The following is a 16848-nucleotide window of genomic DNA, read 5'->3' as shown; positions in this document are numbered from 1 at the left end:
ATGCCACTGACAGCATGAGTGAAATTTGAAAGAGGAGCTGAGTGTCACATCAGCTCTCAAGGAAAAGCCTAGAGCAAGTGTCACAGAGGTCCTCCACTGCCTCGTTGCTTTATACATCATGATTTATTTATGGGTCATCATTTGCACATTCAGGTAGGAGCTGTCCTTGCAGCTGTGGAAGTGGTTTTAGCTAACAGCATCTTCTCTCCGTGATGTGTACGTTGTTAAGCCGTGATAACATTAGACATTTGTAGTTCACGTCGCTCTGTGAAAAATGTGGAGCCAAGGCGGTGCTGGGAGGATGGCGACACTAACAGGCTATTTTGCTTTTTCACCAGCTATGAACATTAAAACAAAAACACTGCAAAAGGTAAATACCTTCTAATCCATCCTCCAGACTGACTGCACACCTGGCTGCTTTATGCTAATGTTATCAGCTTATATATGGCTACATGGCTAGCGTTTTCTCTGTTATATATAGAGAGCCCCAACACATCAACCAGCAGTGCTACAAGATGTGAATTTACACATCCAAATTCACCACACTTGTAGCCACATGACCTTTTGGTCATATAATGTATATGCTTTGGATGTCTGAGGTGTGAAATCACTCTTGGAGGCAAAATGTATGGAGATTTGCTTGATAAATTTTATCTACTAAAGGCTAGTGTTGTTTTACATTAAAAACTCATATTTATAGCTGAGGATTAGGACCTAAATAAACCCAATTTCTCAATTATAAAATGTATAATTAATGTTTTTGTGGTTGGATAGTTTAGTGGATAACTACTACCCTCATCGTGGCAAACTAGATCTCAGTGCCCAGCTTGGGCAGTAACCATGCGATACCAATAAATATCCTTTGGCAAGACTCTTTACGCTGCACTCACTTGATATAATGGTAAGTCTCTCAGGATAAGAATGACTGCTAAATTGCATAAATATGAATGTGTTTAGCCCTGTGAAGGACTGGCGCCCCCTCCAGGGTGTATTCCTGCCTTGCGCCCAATGATTCCAGGTAGGTTCTGGACCCACCGCGACCCTGAATTGGATAAGCACTTACAGATGATGAATGAATGAATGAATGAATGAATGTGTTTAATTTCCTTTAATGTTTCACAGTCTTGTAGAGACATGTAAATGTATCAAAAACCAAAATCTCAATCAGAGGATTATTGAATAATCTTTAAAATGGATATTGACCTTTCTATAATAATGTACACATTACACATTATTGAGAACACATGCTGCTGTGTCTGTTTAATATTCTGCTCCTGAAGAGTAAACATTTTCACACATGCAGGAGCACTGATGTGCAAATGCTCTCAGGTCCATTTAAATTCTCTTATACATGTATAGAGGTGCAGAATATTGCCAAGGCTATCACATGGAAATCATTGAAAATGTCCTTCTTTTTTTTCCTCTGCTGACAGCGGGGGCTATGTTTCTGAGCTTTTGAAAGGAGTTTGATGAAACATGTCCTCTCTCAGGTCAGGATGACACTGTCACTGTGGACAAACATGCAAACCTTCCTCCATTGTGAAAATTGATGACCCCTGGCTTTGCGTTGGCATTTAAAAGCTTTAGAAAGCTCTGTGAACTATGCAGAGAGAGTGAGTGAACATCAGAGTGACCAAAGCCTCTGTCAGGACTGTAACAAACAGCAGGGATCTCAGAATATAAAACAAGGCAATTATGTGCAAACTATTTCAACACAATTTTTTATTAAAAATAGTACAAAGACCAATATATCAGTTGTGGAAACTGAGAAATTCTTGTTGATTTTTAAAACGAATATGTGGCCAATAAAGACCTGGAGGTTGTGGGTTTGATTCCCGCTCCAGGTGACTGTCTGTGAGGAGTGTGGTGTGTTCTCCCTGTGTCTGCGTGGGTTTCCTCCGGGTGACTGTGTGTGAGGAGTGTGGTGTGTTCTCCCTGTGTCTGCGTGGGTTTCCTCTGGGTGCTCCGGTTTCCTCCCACAGTCCAAAAACACACGTTGGTAGGTGGATTGGCGACTCAAAAGTGCCCGTAGGTGTGAGTGTGTGAGTGAATGTGCAAGTGTGTGTGTTGCCCTGTGAAGGACTGGCGCCCCCTCCAGGGTGTATTCCCGCCTTGCGCCCAATGATTCCAGGTAGGCTCTGGACCCACCGCGACCCTGAACTGGATAAGGGTTACAGATAATGAATGAATGAATGAATGAATGAATGTGGCCAATAAGGATTTGATGCCACTTTGTCGCAAATATGTGGTGTATTTTATGATTATCTTGTTGAGTTTAGTAGGTAGTGTTTCTGTAGGGCATGGATATTGAATCAGACTTTTGAAATAACTAACCTTGTATTTTATTAATGCTGCACCACTTTCATCAAATAGCTCCCTGTAGTGAGCCTCCAGAGTTACATGAGAACAGATCAATCATTATTTTATTTAGATTTTTTAAAAGACCCCTTTTTCAAAGTAGATATTCAGTAAATATTGTTTATACCTTGCGGTCATACCTGCGTTTATGAGCAGGCATCTAATCTATGTTAATCAAATCAAATCATACATGACCAAAGTGTTGAACTAATGCATGCTCCACCACCAGACTTGGTGTACTGCAGCTTATGGCTAGCCAGCTCAGCTTGTTATATTTACGAGGGCGCTCTCTCAGGCTTATAAAGTGCTCCAGCAGCTCCCGACACTTTAGAGCTCCGCTTCTGCCTTTATTCTTCCATGCCACGTGTATTAAAGCTCCACATAAACTGCCTCCTACAGCATCTTTTGGCTCAGTCTCCACGCTGTTAGTTATTAGCATGCTGTTCCATCTTAATTGTTGATTCTAGTAGGCAGAGAAAAAGACCCACCTTCAGCCTTCAAAGAGAGGGCTGTTAATCTGGGGTTTTATGTGCGGGAAGCCGATCGACCCCCTTTTCCAAAGGTAAATAAAAGCAGGGCGAACAAAATTAAATCCAGTCACGCAGCCGCACTCCCTCCCCCCAACCCCCCACCTCTTTGACTCTAAGCGCTGACCCATATTTTGCAACTTGGCATACTGTAAATAATTGAATAGGCTGCTGGTTTTTTTTTCTTCATAAATACAGATTATTTTTTACAAATTGCTCACTGTCAGCTTGGTTACGGCTTCAAAGAATTAAGACATCAACATGAGTTTCAATAAGTCTCTCCCTATCAGTATAAGACAGGAACCAAGCAAACTGAACAGGTGTTTTGATCATCAAAGCTTCTCTAAATTCTACATAAAAATATAAAAATATAACATCTCCCTTGTAAATTGAAGTTAATTCATATTTCAATGTGTTTGGGTTCTTTATTTTCTCCAGGGGCCATTTTAGGGCTGTATATTTCTCCGTGTTGAGAGAAAGTCGCCTGCCTCTAAAATACAATCTCTCAAAGGGAGGAATTAGCTTGGATTTATGCTCGGGTTTGTGGCAAAAAATAGAAGCTTAACTGGTCGGTGGTGGATGCACACACACACATTTGGAGACATTACATGGGTAATGGTGACCAGTTTTTCATGAACGGCCACATTCTGTGAAGCAGAGCCGAAATAACCCATCGGTGCTTGTGTGTAGGAGTGCGTCGCTTTGACGTAGCGCTGAAACCCAACCCCTCAAGAGACGTCCAGCTTCGAGGACAGTACATTTCCACTGGCCACAGTCCGGCCTGTGCCTTTCACCATTGGTGGTCGTTTTTAAGAAGAGCTGCTGGCAGGATGGGCAGCTTTGCCACGTGTGAGCTATCTTTGCTTCACTTCCCCAGTGGAGAAATCCCCAAGGGATTGAGGTGCAGAGCCACTGTGGGTCAGGCAAACCAAACTGGGACACACAAACACACACACACATAAACACTCTCTCTGAGTCTTAAAGGAGTCTGAGGGGAAGCCCTGTATTTTTTGAAGTGGAGCGATGTTTACCCTTTTGGGAACTGGGCAGCAAAAGAATGTGTATGTCATAACAGGACACGGGGCAGAGGAATGTTCCTCACAATCCCCCCACTGTAGACCCCCAGCCAAACCGGAGCACAGTATTTACCCTAGAGTACACGCTCACCACAGACAGAAGGCCATGGGCTGAAGCAGTGAACCGGAGAAGCAGAAGCACATCGCTGTGTTGTAATTAATTGAACAGAATTTGACCCTTTAACTGCAGGTTAGAGTCACTTGTAGTTCGAGAGTTAACAGAGTATCATGACCTTGATATTGGAGAGTGGACAGTCATGACATTTAGTCATGCATCATCTAGTGCAATGGCATCGTTTAAAGACCAATGTGTTCCAATCATCGGCTCACTCTATCATCTGCTGCCCTCCGGCTCTTGATGTCATTTTAGTCCCTAATTTGAACGTTGCTCCTAATGATGTATTAATACAGAGTTGCGCAACCGGTCGCCGGATTCCCAAAAGCTTTCATAAGCAGAGAACTTACAATAGAGTCCAAGATAAACACTAAGATGTTCATAAGGATGTTACTAGAATTAGTTTATTTGAAAATATACTTATTATATATACAGTGTTCACCAGAAACATATTTACAGATTTAAAAAATACACACCTGTTTTGTGGATACATTTAAAAAAGTGATTTTCTATATCCAATCACAATATGAGTCACGTTCGAGTGGTCATTGTGCTGTTAATGATTCTAGATCAGCTGGAATCATAGTGTAGTGTGAGATATTTCAGTGCTCTGAATCATTCTGAGCTGCTAAATGCACAGAGATGTAAAGTGAACCGTGAGGACAGAGCTCTCGTAGGGTTCATTTCTGTGTTTCTTGGCTGCTGTCCACTTACATAACACTTTCAGCTTGTGAACAAAAAGACTTGGACTTGAACTCAGGCCTCAGTATTGTCACTGTGGGCAAACATACACATCTTTTTCTGTTATCAAAAGTGACAACTCTCTTCTTTAATCAGGCATTCATAAGACTTAAACATCCTTTGGGAATTTTGCACAGAGGATGAGTCAAGAGTGTGACTTAAGCATCAGGGTTGATCCAGAGTATGAGTGCACCGTATAAAATGAAAGACTGGCATTTTATTAATCTACAACCCTGAATTACAAATAAGAGAAGATAATATGTGAGGTGCTAATAAAAGCACAATCAAATTAGTGCATAGTGTTTGACTTTGTTGAAAAAATCTATTTGTAAAAATATATCTGAATTAATTTCTGAATAATGTCTCATAATAATTTAGGGACTGAAGGCATCAGTTGATCCAGTTTGAAACCAAAATGTGTTTTAGCACTGAAAAGGAAGGCAATACATTTATCTCAGTGTGGATATACTGTGTGTTTCAGTGCAAATGAAACTTACCCCAAAAATAACACAGTAGCCCAATAACTTCTTCACAATCGCTCCATCACTGCACGGACAAAGAATGAGGTCTTTTGCAGAGTTGGATACATAATAAATATGTTCCAGAATGGCGGATGCCATGGTTTCCAGTGATAACATTGTAAACCTTAAGGTAGAAAAAGTTAAGAACTCCTGTGAGTTGATTCTTGCTCTTTCGTCCTGCAGAGCCTGAACTGGATGTCCCAGGGGTTCTGGAAAATGTCGCCAAACAGGTGAACCACACAGTCAGGAGACGCAGACACGCTGGAGATGACGACTACAACATCGAGGTGCTTCTCGGGGTCGATGATTCCGTCGTACGTTTCCACGGAAAGGAACATGTTCAGAACTATCTTCTCACACTGATGAACATTGTGAGTATTTCAGTTACTTTCAGCTATAATTAATGATATAGTTGGGTGTTTATTGACGTTGATATAAAATGTACTTATTTAGTGCTTGTAAATGAAGGATATATTTTTTAATTAAGCAAATATCTGATGACATTGATATAATCCTGATATAATTTTTCGTATCTGTTGAGTATCTGCTGAGATCCTGGAATCTATATTTTGATAGAAATGTTCTGCTTTTTCCAATAAGGTACATGTGAGCCATGAACTTATATCATGCTTTCGTTCCTACCAGCACTAAAAACTTCTAAGGGTTAAATACCTTGCCACACAAATACAACACACACACACTCACGATTCCAATAATCTACCTTGAGTTAATTTGCCACTGTTACTCTAGCCGTTCAGTTCAGGCTGAAGGTTAAATAGCAGCACACTCAGTTGAATGGCAATATGTGAGGTGTGTGATAGTAGTCAATATTTTCCCAGCTTATTTTTCTCTAAGCTGCTCCTGTTTATAGATTGCCTTTGTCTATAGTGGGAAATTTCCCAGGTGTAGGCACAATTTCCAGGAGCTAAAAGTTCACAGGCTTCATAGCACCATTCCATCTGCTGCCAGAACAACACTTAAACCCTCCAATCATCTATTAATCTCTTTATGTTGGGAGAGTAAAGCCCGTGTTACTATGGAGAGAGGATTTCAACTCACTCGGCTCATTTGCATGAATATAATTAAAATGTAACCTTACGTTATAATAAGTTTTAGCACAGAACTTTTTGGAACTGAAGGCTATAATGATGTGAAATAGTGATGTGAAGGTGAAAGAGCCACTGGATCTTCTGCACTGGTAAAAAGGCACTTTTTATAAAATTCAGAAGATGTTTGTTTACCGTTTGCTGCTCTCCAGTCGAATGTGTTTACAAAGCCCCAGTGACTGTAAATCAGTAGAAAAATAAATTGGCTTGGTAGGATATACTAGTCTTTCTCTTTCTTTCTCTCTCTGCTTATGGCAGAGGCATCTAGAGTTGCTTTAGACAAAGGAGAGAACCAAATGTTGAAAAGCATGAACCGAAATAAGGATATTGCACTATTCCTGCTCCGTAGATGTGTAATATTGACTTATTTTTGCTTTTTCAGATCACTTAAGAAGCTAACTGCATTACCGTACGTGCTATAAAACTAAACAAATTCGTTTCTGTGGTAATTAAAAAAGTGAATAAAATCTTACAGACGAGTTAAACATAATCCCCTCAAACACACCATATCCCTTTAATAAAATGCAGAGCTTAGAACTGCTTTGCCCCACAATCGTTGACTTTCCTTTAATTGCTGTTGATGTCATTTATTTTACGCACCCAAAACCTTTTAGAAACATTTGAAACAATTTGACGGACTCTTCAAAGGATTCAATGCTATTCTTTTGTCACAGTTTATGAGCTATGAAAGCATGTTATCAATATGGCAGCTTGGGGATGTGTCTGGTTAATCCTGGACATGTATATTTCATTTGCGCTGTCAGACTCCTGTCATGGTATGGCTCCTGTGCTGTTAAACTGATGCCTTCCATCCACATGGCTATGAGGCACAAAGTCTCGTAAAGGGGAGGCGGTGGCAGGGGGTGATTTAATTGGCTTAAAGTATTGACTCAGGAAAAGCCTTAGTGCTCTGGATGATAGGAGCTGGAGTTGCTGATCTGAAAAATCCCCCAGTAGATGTCTCTGCTGCTCTGTGTGTCAGTTCAGGTTTTATCTGCCTTTGAAATGAGGCAGAGACGGGCTGTTTAATTGGCTGTCTGCTAATGAATGGCTGCTAGCCTACTAGTATGGCCATGTAGTTTCGTATTTCCTGCTGCTTACCCTGCCGGCTGTTATTATTATTCTAATGACTTCTGAGAAGTGTGGGGTGGTGGCAAAGTCAGAAACCAGCCACCACTGTTAGAACTGAATGGAAATGAGACACTGCTCACCCTAGATTGCAGTGCTCTGGATGGGAGGGGTTTTTTTTACGATGAAGATTGAGTGGCTGTCCAATAAACTGGAACTGATTGATTGACTGGATTCCATGTGTGGTCAGTGTCTGATGCGTTCTGTATAATTAGTCAAATTCTAACCTTACCTCACCTCCACCAGCACAAACCACTCTAAGCTGCGGAGCCAGGCCAGACTTTTTATTCTTAAACTGAATGGACTTGCTCCTTAATTGTATGGGTGAGAAAGTGAGCCGGAGTGTGATGGATGGGGTGGACTTGGGTGAAACCTGGTGCACGTGGACATCCTCAGCTGCATTTGAGAAGCCAAGGTAATCTGCGTTCATATGCCAGTGAACAATTTAATCATCTGCCCGGGTACATATTCATATTCAGTCAAAATATTAAAAACATTTGTAGATTATCTTTGTCCAGCTGGAGCCAATTAGAACCTCCCCCCTCCAAACACACACACACTTTCACACACAAACCACTCAACATTTTGACAGCCAGTCAGAATATATCTCCTTCCTTATCTTTTTTTTTCAAAGATAATAAAATAAAAACCTTTTCAACCTCTCTAGATTCTGTCTTTAGGTTTGGAGAGTAGTTATAGTTTAAGTGTGAATTTTTCAGTTATTTAAATGAACACTGGGTAGTATTTCTAAGTTAAAACTGCAGCTTCAAAATCACTGTGATGTTTCACTGACCTGTAATAGGGAAAATAGTGTCTCTGTCGTTGAAGTGAATTCAGTTACACTCTGCCACTGTAGAGGGAGCAAATGAGCAAAAATACTAAATCATGTAGTGTTCCTTTAACCCTTTAAACCATTATCTTTACCTAGTTTCAGTTCTTAATACAGATTATTGAGTAAATGCTGTACATGATTCCTAATTACTTTTTTATATATTATAATCTCATACTGAGGGTGAGATAAGGAAGTGAGGACCCTCCCGGCCCCTGTTTACGGGGTTAAAGAGCTCACTTGGAAAGCCGAACACAGATAAGCAGTGGTTATTTGTGTCTAAATTGCTGTGGATGTGATTGGAGGGGAGTGCTTTGTCTCTAGGTGATAATACTGATACTGATTGGTCAGTTTGCTTGTGTTTGATGTTGTTTATTTTCCACAAAACATATGCAAATGCGGTTTTGTTATCAGGAGTTAAACCAGCGCAGGAAAAGCAAAGGCATAGCACTTATTATGTGTGGTTGCATTAACAGCATTCTTTCTTCATAATGTTCCTGTAATACCTAAACATAATCCAGCTTTTATTTTATTTACTTGTTACACCGCTTGTCATTTCCTTTCTGTGAATGTTTAGTAATGAATAACAGAGAAGAAATATAAATGTTCCAATATGTATTTAATAAAATGCTATTATATTCCAAATTAAATCGCATTTTACGTTGAATGGCAGAATAATTAGGTTCCAAAATTTGAATACATTAAAGAGAAAGATTAAATTTAATAAAGTAAATTTTCACTTCAGAAATGTGGCTATATGTATTGTGTTCTGACAGTGAAGGCGTGTGTAGACTCCTTAAATAATGTATTTGACCCCTTGGCTACAGAACTTCTTACTCTTCTAAGAAGGCTTTACACTAGATAGTGGAACAGTTATTGTGAGGGTTTAAAAGCATTCAGCCACATAAACACTAATGAGGTCAAGTTCTGATGTGGAAGGTTAGTTCTGGATCAAAAACAATGCTCACCCCATGCGGCCCTGTTCATTTTCAGCTGCTTCAACACAAGACAGTTTATTGACTGTGTTTTTTTTTCAGGGTTCATTTGAACTCTTAGTTCAAAATGGATGCACATTTAAGTAGCAGAAATCACTCATTAAAAGAAGAGCCAACAATTGTTTGGACATATCCAGATGTATCTCATAAACATTTCCAGAGAAAACACAAGTTTTCCTAACATGTAACCCAGGGGAACCCCAAACTAATGGCATATGTCTTACACAATACTGTGTTTTCAGACTACCTTCCTGCCTTATTTTTATTTACCTTATGAGCTATGTCAAGCGTTTTGCCTGGAAGGGAGAACATTCTGTAAGTCAAACAAATTGGTGGGATATTATATAATTGGCTTCTCCATCTGTGGGCTGTATCACAGGACTGTGACCATATGGCATGGCTGTAATATGCCTTCAAGGACAAATACTGAGTCTCCTCTTGACTGTCTCTCCTCTGTACAGTGGAGGTTAGTTGTGCATTAATTGCTCTCGGATGCAGGATCAAATCCAATCACTGCACACCTCCTCCAAGCGCACAATCACTCCTGAGTTGTGTACAGCAACATTAAAGAGCTACTCATAGCTCAGGTCACCCACACGCTTGGCCCTATCACAGAGACATACAATAAATATATGCAGCTTGAGTGCCATTTAATTCAAAGCAAGGTACCAATTAAGGCCTGTTACTGCTGTGTTTCTCCCACGCTTACCTCATACACTGCCGCTATGCATTAGTATGTTCAGTTTGACCCCACGTTCACCTCAATGAACTTTAAGATCATAAGTGAAGGTTAACCACTTGGAAGAAAAAAGTAAAATAAATGCAAATAGGCAATTACTCTCATTCTATATGAGTGATAATCAACCTTCATTAACATATCAATGTGATCCCAGTGATCTGAAAACCATTATTTTCCTTTGTACTTGCTATTTTCCTAGGCTCAACTGAATCAATATAATTTATTCCTTCACCCCTGGAGGGGGTGCCAGTCCTTCGCAGGACAGCACACACTCACACATTTACTCATACACTGAATCAATATCAGATTAATGTAATTAAATATTAGGAGGATGGGATGATTTGGGTAAAATATGCAATAGGGATTTTTTCATTTTGTTATTGCAAATTAAAATGTAATTATTTTCTATAAATAAAGGTTCAGGCCTGTTTTTATATTGAAGAAGATGGAGAACTAGCTATAATATTATACGCTGAAAGTAGAGCTGGATTGAATTTAGTTGTCATGTAAAAAGCTCTGTGTGGTTTCTGACTGGTCTAACTTTGCTATAGAAGCTACATTTTCTTATTTAAAGCTTGGTAAGTGACTGATAACAATTGCGTAATAGGTGAGGTATTTTCACTTAATGACTGACTCAGTGACGTTGAAAATACGATTAAGCCAAGATTATGAAATGACGATTATATTTGGTTGCAAATGAAAGGTGAAATGACATCTACAAAAAGACGTCCCTCTTTGTCTAAAATTATATGGTCTGAAAAAACAAAACGTCTGTCTTGGGCTAAATTTGGACCAAATCATACCGACCAAATTTCAACAACTATATTTGGCCTAAATAAAGGCAATGATGGACTGACCAGAAAAAAAAACTACCTTCATATGACGTCTGGTGTTTGGTGGGGTTGCTGAAATAACAATAACAAAGAGTAAAAACCCAGTAAACAATTAGCCGTTGATTCAACGTTGAAGTAACGGAATGACTGCCGTCTAATCATCGTTCTCTTAAGGTTGAAAATGAAAGTTGAAAAGACGTCCAAACACAGACATTGAAAAGATGACTATTAGACGTATTTTGGACGTTATTAATTGGTCCCGAAATAAATTACTTGTATAAAACTCGTTTTGGACGTCCACTGACGTTATCGATTGGTCACCACTTAACTAACTTATTATGATGGATTTTGGACGTCCATTGACGTTTAAAATATGTCCTTGACGGACAGACTAGTTTTAGACCTATTTTGAACGTCCAGGGACATTCCTTGTTTACTGGGAAGGGCTGGTGTCCATTGACATAATTATTTTTTTTTACAGAAGTTCTCGTTTTAAAACGAAATTTAAAACAAAATTGAGATTTTTAACTTTAAACCTATAAAGTCATTTTCAGTTATGTGTAAGCAATTTTTATGTGTATAGGACTGTGTATATGTTGGAGACCATCCTAATATTTGAGACAAAATGTTCAGTAAGTGCCCATTTTTCAGAACAAAATTTATTTCAGAACAAAACATTTATTTATAATAATATTCTGAGAGTATTTTTATTTCAGTAAAATTAGTAATGTGTGTTTGTTACTCCATAGTATGCTGGAGTAACAATGATCACTCCATAGTATCAGTATCTGCAGTGCTCTTCATTGTATCTGGTATTTTTGTAATAGTGTTCAATGCCCTCTTTATAGTATATGCAGCTTTTTTCTGTCAACCTGAATATAATTATATGTATTGATAAAGTTTATTAATTCAATAACTACAACTGGTATCATTATATTGATCATATTTAATGTATATGTATATATCAGACAATAGTAGCCCTAGACCTGTAAAAGTACATATAATCTGTGTATTGAGTTTTTGGTTGGCCTGGTTTCTGGGAAGTAGTCGTCGGGGCAGAGACGGCAGCATCACATCCTGCTTTTTCACAGACCTACACTGCAGCCCCTTAGCGAGGTGAGAAAGGAAAAACAGAAAAAAACAGCTGAGCCTTTATAGGGCCCCTGGGTTACTGCCCCAACACTGGGCTCTTTTCATTAACTGGATGTTCATTCAGTCTGTAGACACACCTAAAAATGCAGTCAATATGCGGGCACCTTGCCCCCAAACACTAGCTCCATCGCCGCCAACTGGACTCTTCACATTTACTTACTGGAGACTTAAGAGAATGCTTCATAAGATCCAATTTTCTTCCCCTTCTCTCCGTCCTTCATGACAGTGATCCTGTCGAGAGACCCACACTTCCATGAATTATGCAGAAGAGAGTGGCTCTCCACTCACTTACTCATTCTCCCTCACAGTACAGGGCCTTGTCTCTCTCTCTCTCTATCTCTATCTCTTTATTTACCACCATCTTCTGAAGCAGAATTGATTCTGTCGCCAGACATGCTGTAATGCAAAATGAAAGAAGGGGTTTAAAAGCAGCCTGAGTGAAGAGAGGTCTAACTTTGTTTGAAGGTTGATGTTTTCATGTCTGTGAGCTGTATAATTGCCATTCAGTTAAGGAACTTTTTTCCTTGTTAGTTAGCCAGGTTTTAAAAGAATGCTTCATTCCAAGTCACCCCACACTAATGTGAGTAAGGTCACTTTTATAAGGATGTTTTGATGTCTGGCAGAAGCTCCCATAGGAAAAAAATCAGACAAGTGCTCTCATTCGTAGGTGTGCAGATTGTCCTAGACAACAATGAGAACAGGTGGATAAACAAAGAACTTTACCCTCTTGGATATGTTGACAGACCTGTTGTCTGTCTGAGTCAGAAGAGAGGATCATGAGTTGCATCTCAAATGATAGGGAAAAGGAACTTATAGCTGATTAAATAATTTTTTAACACACCGTGTAAGTGCAAAAACCGTTATTATATGACCAACGCTGTGCCCTATAGAGGGTGTAGGGAGACATTTGGGATATTGCCTCGGCTTCACTGCAGCTTGGAGACATCTCCCACTGATCTCACATTTTCAGACAAGGAAAATTACTTTAAGAAATTTTAAGCCAAATCAGAAAAAATAATTAACGTTGACAGTTACAGTAAACAATTTTTATCCAAGAATCTGTTGTACTCAGAGTGCAGGGACAGTGGGATTGGGTTATTTACCCTGTAAACAGTGTGTAGAAGAGAGGGCTTTTGTTATATGTATGAATAACTCAATCAGATTTGGTCACGAGCAGGGAAATTAGAGTCGGATGTGCTAACAATTTTCCATTAGTTACTATGATGAAAATGCTAATATGGCTAACAGTGGATAAGTTTTGATTCTATGCAAAACTGTTGGATGAGTTTTTCCCTTTGATGCAAAGTGGTTGTGGGCTTTTGTGATTTGGGTGTTGTGAGATTCAATCCAGCACAGAAAGAAGAATTATTTATGAGATAAATGTATCCACTTTTCCCATCTGATTACATTAGTACTACACTCTGAAACAGATAATAGGTCCCAAATACGGTGTCCACGCTAAAAACAATTTGTTACTGCAACGCATGGATGGGTCAAAATTAGAGAATTTCCCTAAGGGGATCAATAAAGGCTGTTCACAGATTTCATTTTATCTGTAGATACTATGGCTATATTCTGTTTAGACTCATGTTTCTTGTTTGTTTATATTTTCATTAAAGATGTTTTAGGTCTGTCTCTGTATATTGTTTGAATGATCCGAATACAGTGTGTCTTGGGTGTGTGTTAACCTGTTTTTTTATTCACGGTGGCCGAATAACTGGAAATAAGACAGGAACACGCTCCGTTTGTATGTTTCTGGGGCTGTGTATGGCGAGACACTATGTCCATTGGCCAGAGCCTCAGCTTGGCATTGGTTAGTTCACAAGCTCAGCAGTCCAGCTCGGAATAAGACTGGATTTGTCTTATTTCACCTTAGTGTGTGTGTGTTTGCCTGAAGTATTGTAAAGGGAAGCGGTGGAGGGACATTTTGTGGCTTTAGTGTGTTTATAAAACTCCATACAGCTGTACACAGCCTGTTTTAAAAACAGCTGTTATTGTCTGGTTTGGCCTCCTGTCTACATGAACACAATGTTTTATGTCACTGTTCTCATGTGGATGGTAAAAATGCATCTTTTTGAAAAAGCTGACGTCAAACTGCATGCCTGTTTCTGACTTAAATTTAAATAGCATTTCCCTCCCTATTTAGTGAATTACATAAGTCATTAAACTACAGGGTGGGCCATTTATGTGGATACACCTTAATAAAATGGAATGGTTGGTGATATTAACTTCCTGTTTGTGGCACATTAGTATATGGGAGGGGGGAAACTTTTCAAGATGGGTGGTGACCATGGCAGCCATTTTGAAGTCAGCCATTTTGGATCCAACTTTTGTTTTTTCAAAGGGAAGAGGGTCATGTGACACATCAAACTTATTGAGAATTTCACAAGAAAAACAATGGTGTGCTTATAAAATGTGTTCAAAGTGCTGCCCATTGTGTTGGATTGCCAATGCAACCCTCTTCTCCCACTCTTCACACACTAATAGCAACACCGCAGGACAAATGCTAGCACAGGCTTCCAGTATCCATAGTTGACCCTTTTCCCATTGAAAAAACAAAAGTTGGATCCAAAATTGCCGACTTCAAAATGGCCGCCATGGTCACCATCCATCCTGAAAAGTTTCCCCCCTCCCATATACTAATGTGCCACAAATAGGAAGTTAATATCACCAACCATTCCCATTTTATTAAGGTGTATCCTTATAAATGGCCCACCCGGTACAATGTATACATGCAGATATCACTAGATTTCAGATTCCCACATGTCAATAAATATAAAGGATGCTGAAGTAGAAATATATAATGCACTATTAAGCTCTAGAGGGAGAAAATCTTTTTTTATAAAGGTCCATACGCTTGTCGATGTGGCCTTGTTCAATGATGCAGTTCTCCAGTGTCTAAGTCCATACAACAGATCTTATATTGCCAGACCACTTGAATACGAATTGTACAAACAGACACAGGTCAAGTGGCTTGATTTTTTTACCACACAAAGCACATGTGAATTACAAATGCTTTGCTTCCTTTTCCTCAGACATAAATAGAAATGATGACTGTGCTGTGAACTGAGAATATAAATGTGTTGGAATAGTGAGCTGTGATCCAGAAATATTCTGCTAACACCAGTATCTGACCTTATTGATGCTATTGTTACTGAATTCAAATCCTCACAGAAATGTTCCAACATCTAGTGTATAAATTAAATAGAGGCTGTAGCTGCAGGAAAACTGATTACAAGAAAACCAGCTAAAAAAATCCTACATTTTCATTCCCAGTTGGCTTGTACGTTACTTGTAATTGTATCATTCATTTGAGAAATGAATATTCCCCTTTTGAACAAAGGGACCCGACTTGAAAACCTGTGGAGATTTTTTTCCATTTTCTGTTACATCACAATAATGACAACCATTTTGTTACAAACGTTGTGCTTAAAGATTTTAGACCAAGTGCCACCCATTATTAAACCCAAACCTCCTTTAGACCAAGTACCACCCATTATCAAACCAAAAACTCCAAGAACCACCTATAAGTCTTAGCACAGAAACATATAACACATACATAACATAAATCTACAAATAACACACTCAAAACTGGTACACTGTAGGCACGCATATGCATTTACTGCTTACTGTTTTAGTAAAAGTGCTAACCCTGGCTATGCAATGGAAGGGAGTAAATCAGTGAGTTTCAACAACAGATCTCACCATCCACTTTTTACAGTGCTTGGTCTTGGTCATATTTTTGACAAGTGGCAAACAAAGTTGTGGCAGTTTTGTTTGGCCTACCTGGTTCTGCAGTCCACAAGCGAGCATTGTAAGATATCTCTTGGGATTTGGAAACTGGGGTGGTGTTATTCTTTATTGTGGAAGTGTACCGTTTCAGATCTTTAATCTGATATGAAAACTGACAGCGATTGTGTAATTTGCACATGGATGCTTTTAATTACTCAATTTTTCTTTTTTGAATGAATGTGTAACATTTTCAGCATGCTCCAGAACCACAGTTTCAGAACAATTGCACTAGAAGAACCAGCACCAAAAGCATGTGTGCTTTGATCATGTTAATTCTCAAAAAAATAATGTGATGGTGAATTAAAGTTAAATTAGAGTTTGTACTCTCTTACACAGAGCTGGCCAATGAGAGCCTTTGTTTGAAATCAGCCCTTTCTTATAAGATGCGAAAAAAATTCCATGGTAAAATGCACCAGCACAAGTCTTACAAACATTCAACATGAGTACAATATTAAAACCTATTAAACCTTATTAAAGAAATATACAATGAACAGGTGTCCACCACTTTTTTGGTCACATTTCGGTACATGACATCACTACAGTTCCAGGTGTAAGTTAGTATTTTATGTTGATGTACTGTGATTTATTGATTTGGAAATTATACACAGAACACATGTAACACTAAGTGTTATATTTACTCATTTTTCTCCTGTTGAGGAGTCTAAAGACTTGCGCACAGTACTCATTAACTCTGCTTGAAACAATCTTTACAACAGTCTAGACACATTTAAAGGTGAAACTGTTCTTTGTCATTTCAGGTGAATGAGATTTACCATGATGACTCTCTGGGAGTGCACATTAACGTGGTGCTAGTGCGAATGATCATGCTTGGCTATGCAAAGGTAAGGCACTGCAAATAGAAGCTATTGTGTTGTCTGTGAAATACATTTAAAATGACAGCAGAAGAAAAATATATTTTAGATCTGTTTTTGTTTT

At 38.9% G+C, this 16848-nt stretch overlaps 1 protein-coding gene across 1 annotated transcript in view; it reads left to right on the top strand.

Moving 5' to 3' along the window:
- LOC136678630 (A disintegrin and metalloproteinase with thrombospondin motifs 3-like) overlaps positions 1–16848 on the top strand; it is a 135929-nt gene that overhangs the window by 38592 nt on the left and 80489 nt on the right. The window contains exons 5-6 of the mRNA XM_066656695.1: positions 5522–5709; positions 16671–16754. Coding sequence (XP_066512792.1) covers positions 5522–5709; positions 16671–16754 — 272 coding nt within the window. The remainder of the gene's footprint in view (positions 1–5521; positions 5710–16670; positions 16755–16848) is intronic.

This window comes from Hoplias malabaricus, chromosome Y (assembly GCF_029633855.1).
Source record: "Hoplias malabaricus isolate fHopMal1 chromosome Y, fHopMal1.hap1, whole genome shotgun sequence".
NCBI lineage: Eukaryota > Metazoa > Chordata > Actinopteri > Characiformes > Erythrinidae > Hoplias > Hoplias malabaricus.
This window is presented reverse-complemented; position numbering and strand designations above follow the sequence as displayed.